The following is a 15,378-nucleotide window of genomic DNA, read 5'->3' on the forward strand; positions in this document are numbered from 1 at the left end:
AAGATAGATGGCTGTTTTGGTACAGGTATAAAACTAACCTTGTCTAATTTATTTATATATGTGTCAATAAGTTCAATTGATGTAATAGCATTTCAAGTAGTAGGTAAAATATCCTTATTTTTTCCCAGAAGGTGGGAGCTGAGAAGCATACAGTCTGCTCGATGCTTGTCAACACTTTTTATTTTTATTATGCATTTACTATGGTGTAACAAACAAAGGTTTACAAATATAAAAAGGTGATGACTGGAGAGATGAAGGGTAAGGAACGGATCTGTCCTTTAATATGACCACCAAATTTATCGTAGGTATGATGATGATTTAAACGATGGAGATAAAGTGTTTATTTATGGATGTTGACAGTTATTTTATAATTATTATAGCTTCATCAATGATAAAAAGAAATTTCATTGCTCACCGAGTCATTTCCTGCTAATTGTGAGGAGATTAAGAGACAATATATTTATATAAACTATTTTATTATGTTAAATTTAACAGACTATCTTTAATATAGTGTTTTATTGATTACGTTCTACGCAGCGGTCCAATTGGTAGGGGCGGTTTTGAGAATAATTATGGAATAGAACAGTTTCCATTAGTCCCATCTTATCAAATGTGGCTTTATAACTATCCTGAATTTTTCACTTTACAAGCCTTGAATTTGATTTTCAGGACTAAAGCATCTACGAATATCCATATAATTATCCAAATCCGATTCGTACAGATCTGGAGTTTCAACAGATGTTACTCTATTTACTTGACAATTTAATTATACAGGTTCAGTCATTAATAATGGTACATAGCTTAATGGCAGATTGTTGACGTCAAAATATAACGACTGAGCCAAACATGCCTTAGTCAATTGCTGCTCCTTTTCGTTCTACAGGGTGTTAAATTTGAAAAAAATATTTTCGATTTTCTGCTATATTTTAAATACGTATGGACCGATTGTTTTGATTTGTTTTCAACTTTAACACCCTGTAGAACAAAAAGGAGCAACAATTGATTAAGGCAATCACTATATCTTGACGTTAACAATCTGCCATTAAGCTGTGTACAATTATTAATACCGTATACACCAGACCTGTATACCGGGTGATTCAGTTTGGTATTCGCGGCCCTGTACCTCTTTTATTTTAACAAATAACTTCAACAAACCCTATATATTATTAAATCGCCTCTCAAACTCTATCAAATGACATTATTAGATCGTCTCCATGGTAACATATGTCAAAATTGCTATTTTTTGTTCAAGTGGCACACTATGTACTTTTTTATCAATTCTGGAAGATATTTTTTTCTGCATTCAGCTATGTAAGGAAGTTTATAGTTTCATTAAAAATATTGCTAGAAAAATAGTAAAAAAGATGAACCCTACTTTTCGTAGCTTTATTCTGAAAAATTATAGCCAAACTGAATCACCCGGTATAAAAAATCCATAGACCTTATAAACTACGGTCAATGAAAAAATCCCATATGCCACAGTGGGATGTCACTTTGAAAGCGGCAAAAGTTACCTGCAATTTTTACAGCGACAAATGTACTAGTCACTTATCCATTTTTTAATCGCGGTGTCAGTTGTCAAAATAAATAGTTTGACATTTTTGTCAACCACTTATTAAATTATTAAACCAGAGAACACAGTAGGCTTTTTTTCGCGAGTGAATATTGGTGAATACGTCTGACTTGTAGTTACTGTTTCTATCTCTTTTAATCTTATTTCTAACCTTGTCTAACCTGAACAGATCACGAAAATGTAAATATTCACCATTCAGTGGTGCAGCCTGTCATATGTACTTTGACGACTTTGACATATGGGTTCTAACTTCTAACCAGTAACCATAATTTGTCATCCTTTATTGCTTCCAGTAATCTAGTGTTGTAGGAATTGGTGTTATCTCACTAATAAAACTGAAGGAATATATCAATGCTTTCTTTGGAATATTTTTGTGGCAAATTTAAAAAGCGTGAAAAGTATGTAGATTCTGATGTTGCAAGATATGCGAATATTCGACATAATCGTTATCGTAAGAGAATGGAATTTGGTCATTTATGTCAATGGCTACAAAACAGAAATTGTGACATGGCTCTATATTTTTTGATATTTTTGTGGAATGAGGATGATGATGTTCTTTATTTATGTTATAAGTTTAGAGAATCATATATGTTTTTAAATTTTTTATAAAAAAAAATTAAAGTAGAAAGAGGTTAGGTCGGTTTTTATGTAATTCATACGAAATAGATCTGAATTACAAATGATTCCACCAATATTATTTCTGGCCTAGGTCACAAAAAAAAGAGGATAATCCTGAAGCAAAGTGGATCGCAAATATGTCCCATATAAAAAATTAATCTTACCATTAAGTAAAATATTTGCTGTTTCAACGTTTACGTTTACTAAAACATATGTGCCTCTAAAGTTTAAATTTAAACTGACCACTTCCACAGCCGTATCAGAATCCATAATTTTGCTGAACGATTTTTACCCTCGTTCAAACAAAATGTCAAAAAGAAAAAGGTTAAGTTACCGGCTGACAATACTAGTTGAATATACCAACAGAATATTCAGCTGAAGGGTGAAGAGTTCAGTCATTTGATCTAAACCTGTGACGTCACATAGTAGTTTAAATGACTGACTATTCTCGCAAAAACGTAATATTCACTCATACTACACATACTACAACATACGACTTCACTCGCGAAAAAAAGCCTTATATCAACGAGAAGCGACAGCAAGGCTTTCTGCCTGCGTTAACAGTTTTCGTATGCGCATGCGCGAATTGGGTTGTGTTGTTGTCAGTTGTCAATGGCTGTCAGAACCGCCAAATATAAATAGAAGAAACGAGTAATAGTTTTTTGGCGGTGGACAGTTGTGTTGTTTAATGTTAATTGATAGTGGATTTATTTGTATTGTATTTCGTTTCCATCTACAATTTAGAATCAACTTGAAATCAATAAAATGCATGGTTATTATTGTGCTTTTCGCGATTGTTCATCCAAAACTGGTGAAGGATCAAAACTTTTGAAATTACGTAAGGATTAGAAAGGTAATTATTATTATTATTATTTTAAGTACCTACCTATAAACTGTAAATCAGAAAAAAGTATTTTGATTTTTAAAATAATGTGGTATGTTTTCTTGTAATATGGTATTGCATAAGTATAGAGAATATCTTTAGGAGAATTTTTATTTTTGTTTGCAGTGCTCGAGTGTGGATAGAAACTTGCAATAGACTCGATTTATTGCCTAGGATTGTGGATGTCTATAAGAATTATAGGCTTTGTGAACACCATTTCGAAACCAAATATATTGGTAAAGGGAATGTAAGAATAACCTTATTGCCAAACGGAATACCTATACAGTTTCCTCAACTTAGAAATGGGCAAGAAGAGCTAGAGGCAAAAATTGTGGAGGATTGTTCCAAAGAAGTTATTGCATTGTCATTTTTAAAAAACCATTTCAAATATTGCAGAAAAATATATCTGTTTAATAAAAATATTAGTTGCAAAACATCTTGTTTTATTTTTTTATATATTATATATAATTTGTCTACATTTTACCACAGTTATTCTTTGTATTATATGAATAATGTTTGATACTGATGCAGTTCGTTCAGTGTACATCTATCCAAAAGTGTAACTTCTCTCAGTGTAAACGATTGTGTTTCTGTCAAATCGGTAGACTCTAGCGTGACCACAAAACATCAAAGGAACCGCCTATTCTGTCGCTTCTCGTTGGTATAGTGTTCTCTGATTAAACACTAACAGTCGATTCGATGAGTCTATAACAACGAATTAGTCAAATTGTTAATACTTGTGTGCCTGCTAATACAGTTGCGACTCAATCATCAATTTGGCGACAATATTCTACTTTTTGCGATGCGAAAGGATATACATTTGAGCCAGATACTTCCATCGAGAAATTGAATCTAGTATTGCAAGATTGGGCTTTTAATATGCGAAAATGTGACGGAAAAGACTACAAAGAAGCGGTAGTTAAAACAGTTTGGAACACCACCGCTAAAGTGCTACAAAGGAAATATTCTAAAGAATTCAATATTGTATTTAACCCTTTCACCGACGTTCAGTTTAATTCATCATGAACTGCACTTAATGCTAAACGTAAAATCCTACAAGCACAACCCAAAAGGAGAAAATCCAATGCATCAGCTCTTAATAAATATGAATTATTTGCAATGGCCAGATTATAAGTATGACGAAAATAAACCGGAAGGACTTCAAAAGAAAATATATTACATTTCGGCGGGGAGGAGAAGCAATTTACTGCAAAACCACTTACCTATTTCGTATCTGAAATTGAAAATAATGGAAAAGAAACTGTACGTATCGAGTATAATCTCTATTTTCGAAAACGAGACAAGACGGTGACAATAAATTATGGGACAGCAAATGGATTACGCTTAATATTTTAGAGGTATGCTTATTTAAAAAGTTGATAGAAAAACGAGGTACTACGCTGGAGGGTTGCGCTATGAAAATAACGGCACGCTGTTGTACTATCTAGCACTTTCCGTGCATCTAACCCCCTATGCTATAGGTCCCATAACGACTCGCACTTGTGATAGAAAATAATGTGCAACTCGTTCGGAAACTTTTCCCCACTCGTTACACAATGTACTATATTTTTAGTATTTCATAAATAAAGCTTGCATTGATATGTTTCTAAATTTCTTATTCATTAAATTGTCCTGCCGAATTATTCGATGTTTGTATTGATACCGGGTGAATTTGTCTTATTTAAATTCTAAACTGTTTCTTTTAGCAATTTGACTCAAAAAACTGTCAACTTAAAAACTCTATACCTTCGGTGTCGCGTTTTTAATAGTTGACAGTTTTTCCCGTCTAATTGCTAGGCAACAGTTTCTCATTAAACAATATAAATTTACCCGGTAAAATACAAACCACTTGTGCCATTATAAGTGAAAATCTTTTCCAATGATTTCTAAATCGGAGCCTCAATTTGTAGCCATTTCAAAGTCATTTTTATACTCTATACTGACCACCATTGTCTGCCTCACCTCCCCTAACAGATAAATCTGAGAGAATGGTACATCTCTAGGTACCTATTCCTAATTAGCTTTTGTGTTTGGTGTGTTTGAAAGAAGACAAGACTTTACTCCACTTCCTGATTAATTAACTCGTCATTGTTTTGTCGATCTGTTTCACCGTTTTTTGCCGGCTCATACTGGTATGTATCTTCTAAAAAACTTGGCATATTCATTGGTAAATAGTTACTGTAGGCGTTAATACGGGATCTTTTTGATGTGGAATTTTGATTTCGGCGGGTCCTTATCGTCACATCTGTTTCAATAGTGGAAAACAGTTTTTATAAATGTTCTAAGTTATGGCCTTATAAACAAATTAACCAATTATTAGTCTGGACAGTCCCGAGCATCTTCCACAATCGCACTGATTTTTTTTCATGGTAGATTTCATAATAATACGTTGAAATTTATCATTTTTTTTTTAATTTCAAATTTGCAACCTGAATTTTTTTTTATTTTTTAGCCTTAGTTGCAAAATGAAATATCGACGCACGAGAGTGATATAGTTATATATTATTACATATTCGGAAAGCTTATGAAAAGAGCTTTAAGATAAAAAAAAAACCTTAAAAATTCATAATAAAAAAAATCGTCAAGATTCATTGAAAAACAAGAGTTACAGACTGTCAAAGTTGACGGCCGATTGTTAAACAAATTAAGTTGATAGCAGAAAAAAAATACTGTCATAACCGGTAACCCGAGTACTTTCCCAGGTAAAAATATTTTATTTGTGGAAGTATGTAAAGTGCATAAGAAATATTGTCAAAAGTCAGTGGGTCGCTTGATTTTCGACGAGCTGTGGCGCGGCGGAAGGGTGGGGAAGCGAACGACAGCGACTCCAAAGAAAATGACGATAATATTCATAGTCCAGCCGTTAAATAAGGGAAATTCGCTTGAAAATAATATATTTGACAGTTTGTAACTTCGGGATCGTCCAGACTTATAATTAGTTAATTTGTTTATAAGCCAATAACTTGTAAACTATTCAACACCGTTTCCAGATTTCGTGCGAGTTATTTGATAGTGATAAGGAATGAGAGGATGCGATGCCAAAATAATAATAACGCAGTTTATAAATGTTTAATTCAAAAGTCATAAATAAACTTCTTCTGTTTATAACTTTTGATCTAATCAATATTTTTTGACGCCCGAGTGCTAGTTTTGTAGGTCATTTGAAGACTAAAAAAAGTACTTAACTGTTTTCTCGTGGAAATGAACGGAAAAAAATTATAAGCGAAAAACGTGAATTTACGTAAAAATTATACAATTAACCACTCTGTAAACAATCTTCCCCCCATTTTTATGACTGTGGAAACTAATATGTTATTGTACATAATATTTAGCATCTATAGTGATAAATTCAGCTTACCGAAACAAGAAGTCGCGTCCAACTCTATATTTCCTGGACTAGAATCGGATTTGTTTCTGTATATTTTAAATCGCAAGCCAGTGAACTCAGTCACAATGTTTCCATTGTTCTCATCTTACATTAAACCGACGACTTTCTTATTTTTTTTTGTTCGATAGAATAGATCTAATGTATAATCGCTTGCATTGAATTTGTTAGGATGTTCTCTATTAGATAGTAGAGTAGATAGAAGTAGAATAGATAATTGAGTAGAAATCATCACATTGTACATCATATATTAGACTATGTGTATTAGTAGGTACATAGTAATTTTTTACTTTCAACATCAATTTTTTTTAAGTTGTAGTGGAAATCATATACACATGTTTTGGAAATGTTTAGTATAGACATATTTATTGCATTTGCATTGTGCATTTGCGCACAGAGGTTTGTTGAACAATATTTCAGTTTTATTAAGTTCTACAGCTACCAAATTTTCATCAAAAATTGAACTAGATACTATGAATGTTCGAACTTGTTATGTAAAGCTTGTCTCCGTATCTTCCTTATTAACTTGAAAATAATTATCTGCTCTTGTTCTAAGCGATGTGTTTTAAATTTACATATTTTTTTTTACCAGGCCATTTATTTAAACTGAACAATTTTATGAATATTTTTTATGTGCAAACCGCAATCGAGACTGTTCAGGTTTCTATTATATGCTCTGGGCATAGCGGTAAGTCATAAATAGAGATCGTTTGGACAACTTAAATCAATTTTAATATATAACCTGCAACTATATCTACTACAGCAATGACTTACTCCCCTGCGAATTGCTGCTTCTAAAAAAAAGCATGTCGATGTCTTGCAAAAATGTAATATTTGTGTGTTTTAACCTACAATTCCAAATATATTCAGAATGTGTATAATAATGTGCGGGATCTAACCCGTACATATTAAGGCACAATTCCTTTTTCCGCTATAAAACATCGGTCTTTAAATATAATTGAGTATATTAATGAAGATTGCAAATTTTAAAAGCTTTCCAAACGATTTGAGCATGAGTTGAATTATTTTCATCATTTAACTCGTTATAAAAATCACTAGAATTAGGAATTGTTGTTTCTTATAATACTCAACTTTCAAATAAGCATACTAAAAGATTCATTAAATGTCAAAATTCATTTTTTAATATTTTCAAATCTTCTTCATATAATATAGAAGATAATATAATTTATCTTACGATTATGCCAGAAATCTAAATGAATATATAAACCTAAATTTAGCCGGAGAAATGTAATTATGCAAATTGAGCGCGGATGCCTATAGCCTATTTACTTACCTAATTGGATTTAGCTTATTAATTTCATCAGACATATTTTCCTCTATATTATAGCTATTTACGACTGTATTTATTTTAAACAAAACATCGTATTGCTTGCACCAGCTACGGATTTTAAATAATTGATCTAAATGGCTTTTTCTTTTTTGATACCTTCCAATCGCCTAGAATTTCAATTAAATATTATTTTAAATATTTTTAGAACAGATTTGTATCTACCTTGTTGGTATTCTCATTAAAGGAATCACAAGAAATCGCAATTATATCAGTATACATTCCATATTCTTGAAACCACTTTTCTGTAACCATAGATCCATTGGAAACAATAGAAACAGATGGTAAATTTAATATTTTTTTGCAAAATTTTACCATTTCTCCTAAGTGCCGTCCTTTTAGTGGCAAAAACGGTTCTCCACCACTGAAATTTATTTTTTCCATACCTGAAAATAGCACAATAAATTGAAAATAAATATCATAGAAAATCATGATGAAAGTAATGTCAATTGAAATATGTTTATAAGTATACAGGGTGACCCAGAACAGATGATTGGTCGCCAATGCAGGAAAACGGTAAGAATAAATAAAAAACTGCAAGCGGGGATCTTTTTGGCATGATGATATCTAACTTACAATTAGTATTCTGACTTAAAATTCTGTCTTGGTGTTTGTTACAAATTTAAATAATAATTTAAATTCTCATCCGGTATTGCATCATTTGATTGAGGTTCGACCAATACTGCTTGGTGGGATTAGTACCTTTTTTTAAAAATTATATAAATAAAAAAAATTTGAACTGAAAATAGGTTTTGAATACTGATAGTTCAAGCAGTGATACTGATGATGATTTACAATTTGAATTTCGAGGACCGATGAGTGAGTATATGTTATATGTGATTATGTGATATGTTATATCATTGAAACAATGAGTATCACATACTTGGGAAAATTGAAGTACTTATGTAGCTATTTATTTATAATCTATAACTAATCACACCATACTTATTACATATTAATCCTGAATAATTTGGAAATAGCTATTATACATTGTGCAAAACCATACTTATAGTATCAACTTCGACGTCACCTGTTACGTGGGCGTTGTATAATAATGAAGACGTAATATTGACAGTTGGTAGAAGGATGCGCAAAAACAAACACTTAGGTGGGGAATTCTGAAAGGAAGCTTAAATAGTTGAAGTGAGAACAGTGTGTAATAGTGAAAAATCAAAGTGTTTAACCCGTATTAATTAGCAGGTAATATTCTTTAAGTACTTTGTTGTTAATCGTTCTATGTAATGTTATGATTGTGATGATTATAGACGTTTCATGATAATAACTCTGTATATGTTTAGTCTTCATTGTCTTATGCTCAGGGGCGTATATTTTTCTAACGTAAAATTGTTACAATTATTATTAACGATTGCTCATCATTTATTACATGTTAAAATATGTATATATTGTCGTGACTGCCCAGATATTGCAATAACAACTCCTTTGTTTCACATTTAACTTGTTTTGTCATGATTACGTTGTTCGAAAAACAAGTAATAAAGCATTTCTTGTGCTCACTTTATGTCATACGCATATAAGAGCCTTGTTGAATTTACTAACATTTTCGCCCGTGAGGAATGAATCTGTAAAAAGAATAATTAAAAACAAAAAAAAAATTGCTAAAACAGATCTTCCGAAATCTCAACTCATAGCTGGATTGCCTCCCGTATGGGACTCCAGTACCTTCCGGCCCTGCCGGCTAACTAACACCAAACCTCTTCAGTTTTACTTGGAAGTGTGTATGTCTAATTCGAGTGAGGTGACATTTAGTGAGACATTAAATAAGTCAGGTCTTATTTATCATTAGCAAAGGATCTTAATTTATGCCTTTTGTTAGCGGTTGTTTTGTATTTATATTTGGGTAGTTAGAGCAACGATCGTGGGTTTCTCTGCCATGCTCTTTCCCCACAGGAGCTCTAGGTGAGCCTGGCACTCTCATTTTATGTTAAATGGTTGTTAATGTTTTTGTTGTTCATTCTATTTGTCATATGTTTAATTTGAAGACTGTTGTACGTAAATAATAAAGTTAGGTGTATTTACTCTGCTTTTGTTTTATAAAATTAAACCATACCTCCCCTCTTTAAAGTTAGTAGCCAGCGCCTTTCGGTCAATTAGAAATAGATGTATACAACGTAGATATTCCTTATGACGATCACATATTTCTGGCCACAACTACGTTTATTTTTTTTTTCGATCGAACCCGGGGTTGTTATACTACAACATATAATATTTATTGGTCAATTTCACCAGATGCAAACGTTGTCAAACACTTTGCTTGTTTTGGGGAATGAGACCATAGACCATACTAATCTCTATACTTTTAAAAAAGCAAGATGAAATTATTATATAATTATTTTTTTTTTAGAATTAGAAATTATATTGAAGAGATAGTGGACTCTTTTACTGAAGAAGAATTTAAACTAAATTTTAGGATTACTAGAACCACATTTGATCATATGTTATCAATAATTAGTGAATTTATACAATCTGATAGAGGTAGACATACAATTCCTGGCAAGTCAGTTGTTAACAGCTTTATGTATTTTGGAACACTAGACTCCTTTAGGTAAAAAACTTTTATATACATAAAAATACCTATATACTTACGTGGCAGGCTTACGGATGAAAACGTTGATACTGGAGATTGCAACGAGGAGCCCCCGCCCCCGGTCCGAGTGGTGCACACTTTAGAGAGTGAGCAAAATAATTTGAGTTTGGTCGTTGAAGGCGAGTCAGGTACCCCAACAACTGATTTAGGTACATTCTCTTTTAAATGAGGCAAGGGCAGTAGTCGACGCAACTAAGAAGCCAACTTGTAAGTACACAATCTAATAATTCTCCTCAAGAAAAGAACGAAAACAGATATTTGAACTGGACTGTTTTCAAAGATGACCGATTGATACCTGAATTTGATCCCTCTAATTTAACGCAAAATATTGAAAATTGGCTAAGTAGAGTGAATGAATGTGCGGTGATTTATCGTTGGGATGATGTCACCAAAATTTATATTGCTTTGGGTAAATTGAGAGAAACGGCTCGTTTATGGTATGAAGGATTAAAAAACGATGCAATTTACGTGGTCGCAATGCAGTAGGAAGGGATGTTGCGTAGTAGGTATGTTTCCAAATAAAAGCTCATTTGGTAAATTGTTTTATGAAGCCACTACGTACCTTGTAGCTGCAGGTCAAGATTTGAATAAATGATTATTATTGTTTCCGGAAGTTGTCTTTGCTTAATAAATTGCATTTAAATTTGTCGCAAGAACAAATTGTTGATTGTGTGATAGAAAGGATAAATAATTTTCAAATAAAAGCCAATATATGGGTAGCACGTTGTTCTACTTTAGCGGAATTAGCTGAGTATGTCATGAATTTTCCCTGTACATGTAGTCCGATTAATAAACGAGATGACCCAAAGAAAGAAAAAGTTAAAGTTAGCTTAGAAAAAGAAAAAAAAATACAAACTAAAATGTTTTGGTTGTAATGAAATAGGTCATAAAGGTGCACAATGTCCACATTTAAAGGGTAAGAAGTGTTTCTTTTGTCTCAGGTTTGGACATAACCATTGATAACACAGCCACACAAAAAATGAAAAGTTGTCTGTACTTTTCATGCGACATATGTTATCTGTAGTATTCTTGCCTCCTGATCACGAATCCGGTGTCAGAATTGAGCTATCACATCACAGGAATTTCCTAACCTCAAAAAACAGGTAAAAAATAGCAAAAATTCATGAAAAAGTGTTATGATAAATACAACAAAATTTTTTTTTTCTAAATTAAAAAGTTCAATTATATAGTTAAGACCCCGCCCAACGTGAATCCGCGGTCAGAATTAGGCAATCCAAACCACGTGACAAGATCGGAATTCAATATGGCGTCGAGGGCAAACATTTGTTTGATTCATATAAACTTATGTGTGCTTTGTTAAGGGTTTGCGTTTTTCTGTTGGCTTGGCTTTGTTTTTTTGAACTTTGACGGTATAATGAGTGTTTCGTGGATTGTAGTTAGGTATCTTCGTTTTTGTCAATCAATATGCAGAGTGATTATTTAAAGAAGCTAATATAAGAATATTAATTAATGTAACGTTGGCATTATAATAAAAAAATACATACCTAAATTAAGGAATTTGAATGTATTGATATCATTGTAAAAATTCTTGATAGTAGCCAACAAATTTTTCTTGGTTTTTAAAAAGTATAATTCCATTCTATTTTCGCTTGTATTTTCTAGTAATTTTCTTCTTTTATATATCCATGTTTGGCGCGTTTTCTCGATAAATTATTTAAATGAGGAAAATATTTAGAATTCACTACGTCAGATAAACAATGAAAGCTAACTTGGTCTCGATTTCCACGACTTCCACAACCCACTACTATGCACGTTACCGGCATTAGTAATACATATTCAATAAAAGACAAGTTGAACCTTCCTTAAATAAAATACATGAATAACTCCTTACAAAAATCTCGAATTAAACGCTTTTAACTAAAAACTTCTGGACTGACTTCAATGTAAACATAACTTGTTTGCTATCAGCGCCATATTGCTTAAAAATTTGACAGGCCGTTGGATTGCCTAATAAATGGTTCTTTTTCTAACCTCAAAAAACGGGTCAATTAAGGTCATCACGAATCAATCACGAATTTTCAAACAATAAAAGATTCGCGCCAAATTTGGTATACGGGGATTTTCTGGGTCGTTGATCACGGATCCGAGGTCAATTTTGAAAAATTCAAGATGGCGGATCCAAGATGGTCGACCAAATTTTCAAAAAATGACAGAATCGCAGCAAATTTGGTATACGGGGGTTTTAGGGGTCGCTGACTACGGATCCGAATAGAACCATCAATTCTGACCGCTAATTCACGTTCGGTGGGGTCTTAACTATATAATTGAACATTTGAATATAGAAAAAAACTTTTTTTGTATTTTTCCTATCACTTTTTCATGAATTTTTGCTATTTTTGACCTGTTTTTTGAGGTTAGTAAATTCCTGTGTTGTGATAGCTCAATTCTGACACTGGATTCGTGATCGGGAGGCAAAAATACTACAGATAACATATGTATCATGAAAAGTACAGACAACTTTTCTTTTTTTGTGTGGCTGCGTAATTGTCGAACAAAATTGAAACAACGAGGCAATAAAAAGAACGATGTAGATCAAAAGTCACAAACTAAATATATAAAAAAGGCGAAAATAAAAAAAATCAAGTCATCAATAATTGTATTATTGACATGGGAAGTGAATTAACGCTAATAAAATATTCTATTGCTAAGAAATTAAATTTAAAAATTAATAATAATAATATCTCTACTCCTCATTCTAACTACGAGAATTAGCCCATAAGTCGGAGAGGAGGCGGCATATTATTATTAGGCAGGCCGCATTTGCGCCCAGGAACGGCTTATGTTGGTAGACCCTAACCACCATTCAGTGTAGGAATGAGGGAAACCTGGAAAACCTCATTAATTAGGGGGGTGGTCAAATGCCAACTGGTGTCAATCTCTCACATTGACCCAAGCCAACATTCTTCCACCCTACCATACCTGCACAGAGGGTGCCAATCCTCCGTACAAGCATAGCTAATATACGGTCTACCGGCCGCGGGAATAGAACCCGGGCAGAAATTTGCACACGATTAAAGGACTGACGCCTTAAACCGTGCGGCTATCGACCGATAAATAATTATATAAATTAATAAAATTACAAGGTTTTAACGGCTCCCAAGTAGTAGCTAAGTAATACTGCTTAGAAATTATTCAAATTGAAGGTGTTAGTGTTCAGACGAAAATTACTGTAGTAGGTGACACTGAATTGAAGTTTGATTTACTATTTGGTCAAAACTTTATTGATCAACCATCGGTATTGGTGATCAATGATTTTAAACATTTAGTAATTACTAAATTACCAGACAACAGTGAATTATCTTTGAATATTGAAAAGAAATGTTCAATAAATCTGATAAACATATCCGAATCAAATGACAAACAATCAAAATGGGATTTTAAATGTGACGATATTTCTGAGGCGGAAAAATATAGGTTTAAACTATTATTTAAAAAAGTATGAGGATCGATTTTGTTTTAAGACAAGTGTTGGAGAAACCCAACTTAGTATTTATTTATATGTTTTAATGTACTCGGAGTGACCGGTGAATTTCGGACGACCCTGTATAAGTTGGTAGATTTATTTCATACTCCATAAAAACCTCAACTATGCCAAGGTAATTTTTTGTGGCCGTCCCGCCATGCACCGCATCACAGGGCGAGAGGGCAAGGGAAGAGTAGCTAGGTTCTAGGTTAGGGAGAATGAATATCATGCGGTGCGCACTCTGTAGATTTGACAGATCCTTGTTTCTACTACTCGGGACACGGGTGTCGCTTGCGTAGCGAATGTTTTGCGCGTGCGCCAACTGTATCGTCTTAGATCTGGATATGGCGCAGACGCATATGCTATTGCTACGCCATTTGCTTATGTTCGTTGGAGTTGTTTGGTGCGTTTACTTTTTAGTTTGGTCTTTTTTTTAATATCTTGAATATTTTGTGGTTTTGGTGTATCTTGTTTGTCCATAATGGTATTCAAGTGCTCAATTCCTGGCTGCAGCCATACAAGTAAAACAGCGATAACGCATTGTTTACCAAAGGATCCTGAGGTAAGTTTTGCACGACACGTGGAGCAAAGAAAAGTAATTAACAAATGATTTTTTTGAATGAACAACAGCTATTTCAAATTTCAACCCATTTTTAAATTTTGATCGCCTTGCAATAATTATATTGTTACAGTTGTAGTTTACTCGAGAATTTGCTAATTTGCAGGTCAGGAAGAAGTGGTGCGAAGTAGTGAATCGTCTAGATTTGGAAGACATAGACGACAAACGGAGATACAGCTTCAGAGTGTGTGATGTTCACTTTGAAGAAGACGTAAAATTTCCTACAAACAGAAATCGCACAAATTTGAAATATTATGCTGTGCCAAGTTTACGTCTCCCAGGTATTTATCTATTATGTTGAGATATATTTTAAATATTTTAGAAAAAAAATTGTGACTCAAAATTAATTTTTTGAAACTGACCTAGAGATTTGTATATTTTGTGAAAAAGGTATTTAGCAACATTTGGTTAGATTATTACTATCTGAGTGACGCCTACTTAAAACTCTAAGTCGTTTACTGAAAAATTATTTAGATAATTTAATTCATGATGTATAATTTGTTACATTATTTACAGCACACCCTAGCACTACTAATACATCACCTGTACCATGTACTAGCGCTGGTATTTCCGTACAGCCCACAGGATCCGCTCTGATTACAGAAGTTCAATCTAATCTTGTACGTTTCACTGATACTGGTTTTTCCACCCCTAATGATGATGGTAAGAAATATGTATTTTATATTTGTAATAATTTTTCTCTCTCTCACAATATTGGTTACTGAAAAATTATTAAGACAATAATTTAATTCATGATGTATAATTTGTTACATTATTTACAGCACATCCCAGCACTGCTAATACATCACCTATACCATGTACTAGCGCTGGTATTTCCATACAGCCCACAGGATCTACTCTGA

At 32.9% G+C, this 15,378-nt stretch overlaps 1 protein-coding gene across 1 annotated transcript in view; it reads right to left on the minus strand.

The window, feature by feature from the left end:
• The window catches only part of LOC108912657 (radical S-adenosyl methionine domain-containing protein 2-like), a 60,499-nt gene that overhangs the window by 10,259 nt on the left and 34,862 nt on the right, over positions 1 to 15,378 (minus strand). The window contains exons 2-3 of the mRNA XM_018717962.1: positions 7,973 to 8,193; positions 7,754 to 7,917 (exon numbers count right to left, since the gene is read on the minus strand). Of these exons, the coding sequence (XP_018573478.1) occupies positions 7,754 to 7,917; positions 7,973 to 8,193 (385 nt within the window). The remainder of the gene's footprint in view (positions 1 to 7,753; positions 7,918 to 7,972; positions 8,194 to 15,378) is intronic.

Source organism: Anoplophora glabripennis, unplaced genomic scaffold, assembly GCF_000390285.2.
Source record: "Anoplophora glabripennis isolate ALB-LARVAE unplaced genomic scaffold, Agla_2.0 scaffold1146, whole genome shotgun sequence".
NCBI classification, from domain to species: Eukaryota; Metazoa; Arthropoda; class Insecta; order Coleoptera; family Cerambycidae; genus Anoplophora; species Anoplophora glabripennis.